Raw genomic sequence first — 2,138 nt, forward strand, 5'->3', positions numbered from 1 at the left:
AGGGACACGGGGACGCAGGGCGCACACAGGGACATGGGGATGAAGGGCACGCACAGGGACACGGGGCGCACACAGTAACGCAGGGACATGGGGTGCACACAGGGACATGGGGACACAGGGACATGGAGTGCGCACATGGATGCGGCAATGCGGGGCACACGCAGGGACATGGGGATGCAGGGTGCCCACAGGGACACATGGCGCACGCAGGGACTCGGGGCGCACGCAGGGATGAAGGGACATGGGGTGCACATGGGGACACGGGGCGTGCACCGTCCCCTCCTGTGCCACCACACAGGCTCCGTGTTTGCGCACGTGGGGACGTGCAGAGGGGCCCTGGCTGCGTCGGCTGCATCGCCCGGCTGCTCCCTTGGAGCGYGCAGGGATTTGTCCCGCTGCCCGTTGCAGCGCAGCTCCGTGCCCAGGAGGAGCCTTTGCTCCCGCAGCGCCTCGCTGCAGCGCTGCAGAAGGCCGCGTTTTGCCTCGCCAGCCCCTGCGCGTGCGGCAAGGCGCATGCGTGCAGCGCGTGCCCGGTGACACGGCCCCTTCGGGAGCGCGGCGCTGCTCCGGGCTCCGTGCCGGAGCCTCCCGCGGCTCCCAGCCCCGCAGCCCGGCCTGCGGTACCTGCAGCAGGCGCGCGCGGAGCTGGCGGCTGGCGAGCAGCTCGGGCAAGCGGCCGGCCATCTCCATCCAGGGCTCGTAGGGAGGCGGCAGCTCCGTCTGGGCGGGCGAGAGGGAAGCGTGAGGCCGAGCGGACGCATCATGCCCCGGACCTGGAGTCTCCACCAGGCTGCTCTCCAGGGCCGCTATCCCACCTGGATCCCGCTATCCCCACCAGATCCCACTGTCCTGCTGCTTGGAGCATGGGGACGCGGAGCCGGTCGCTTCCTACCAGGGGGTTCGGGAGGAGGAAGCCGAACTCCTCGGAGAGCTGGAAGCGGCTCAGGGTGAAGGGCTGCGGCGGCGCCTCCTCCTCGCCGCTCGCTGCCATCCCGGGGCCGCCGGGTGCCGAGGGGGGATGCCCAGGATGGGGCCCGGGAGCGGGATGGGGCTCRGGAGGAGCGCGGCGCTCCCTGCAGCGCCGGTATGTGCTGAGCCAGCGCGGGCCGGCGCGGGGCCGGACCTTGTCCCCATGGCCGGAGGGTCAGAGCAAACACGAGTCGAGGGCGCTGATAAGTCGCTCTCGGACGCACAAACAGCAGCAGCTGCCGCTGGYGGTGGCTGCCCAGGGAGTCCTTCACTCTGCCTGCCTGGGAGCATCCCGCGAGCCTCCCGGGAGCATCCTGCATCCTGCGAGCATCCTGCGAGCATCCCGCATCCCATGAGCATCCCACGAGCATCTTGRGAGCCTCCCACATCCCAKGAGCACCCCACRAGCATCCCATGAGCATCCTGCAAGCATCCTGCAAACACYGYGTGAGCATCCTGCATCCCGCGAGCATCCCACATCCCATGAGCATCCTGTGAGCATCCCATGAGCATCCCACAAACATCTTGCGAGCATCCCGTGAGCATCCTGCATCCCACGAGCATCCTGTGAGCATCCCATGAGCATCCTGCATCGCACAAGCATCCCATGAGCATCCCGCATCCCACAAGCATCCCATGAGCATCCTGCGAGCATCCTGCATCCCACGAGCATCCCGCAAGCATCTTGCGAGATTCCTGCTCCCTGCGAGCATCCCACAAGCATCCTGCAAGTATCCCGTGAGCATCCTGCATCCCGCGAGCATCCTGCATCCCACGAGCAGCCCGCGAGCATCCCGCTTCCTCGCTCGGATGGGGCCGTGGCCGGAGCAGGAGGGCACAGGGGGCTTGAGGTGCACATGGTGTAAGTAACTTGAGTGCAGCTGTGTTTTAGATAAGCATATATACATATATATATATATATATATATACAAGTGCATATCATATGTGCATGTGAATATGAGTGTATATAACTATATTTAAGTCAAGGGATGGGCATTTACATAGGTGGTGCAGGGCATGCGCGGCGCCTGCAGCGGATGGATCGCAGGTGCCCGGAGATGCCCAGGCTGTTTCCACAGGGAGGCACTTCGGATGCCTCCCACTCACCAGAGGGAGAAGCCAGGAGGGACAGTGAGAGGGAAGGGGATGGAGGGCGGCTTGTGGGTGCC

At 65.4% G+C, this 2,138-nt stretch overlaps 1 protein-coding gene across 1 annotated transcript in view; it reads right to left on the reverse strand.

Moving 5' to 3' along the window:
- Positions 1-991, reverse strand: part of IDO2 (indoleamine 2,3-dioxygenase 2) — a 4,067-nt gene extending 3,076 nt beyond the window's left edge. Inside the window, exons 1-2 of the mRNA XM_026046976.1 lie at positions 893-991; positions 625-720 (exon numbers count right to left, since the gene is read on the reverse strand). Of these exons, the coding sequence (XP_025902761.1) occupies positions 625-720; positions 893-991 (195 nt within the window). The remainder of the gene's footprint in view (positions 1-624; positions 721-892) is intronic.
- Positions 992-2,138: the final 1,147 nt, after the last annotated feature.

This window comes from Nothoprocta perdicaria, unplaced genomic scaffold, assembly GCF_003342845.1.
Source record: "Nothoprocta perdicaria isolate Ctin4 unplaced genomic scaffold, notPer1 scaffold_466, whole genome shotgun sequence".
Classification (NCBI taxonomy): Eukaryota; Metazoa; Chordata; class Aves; order Tinamiformes; family Tinamidae; genus Nothoprocta; species Nothoprocta perdicaria.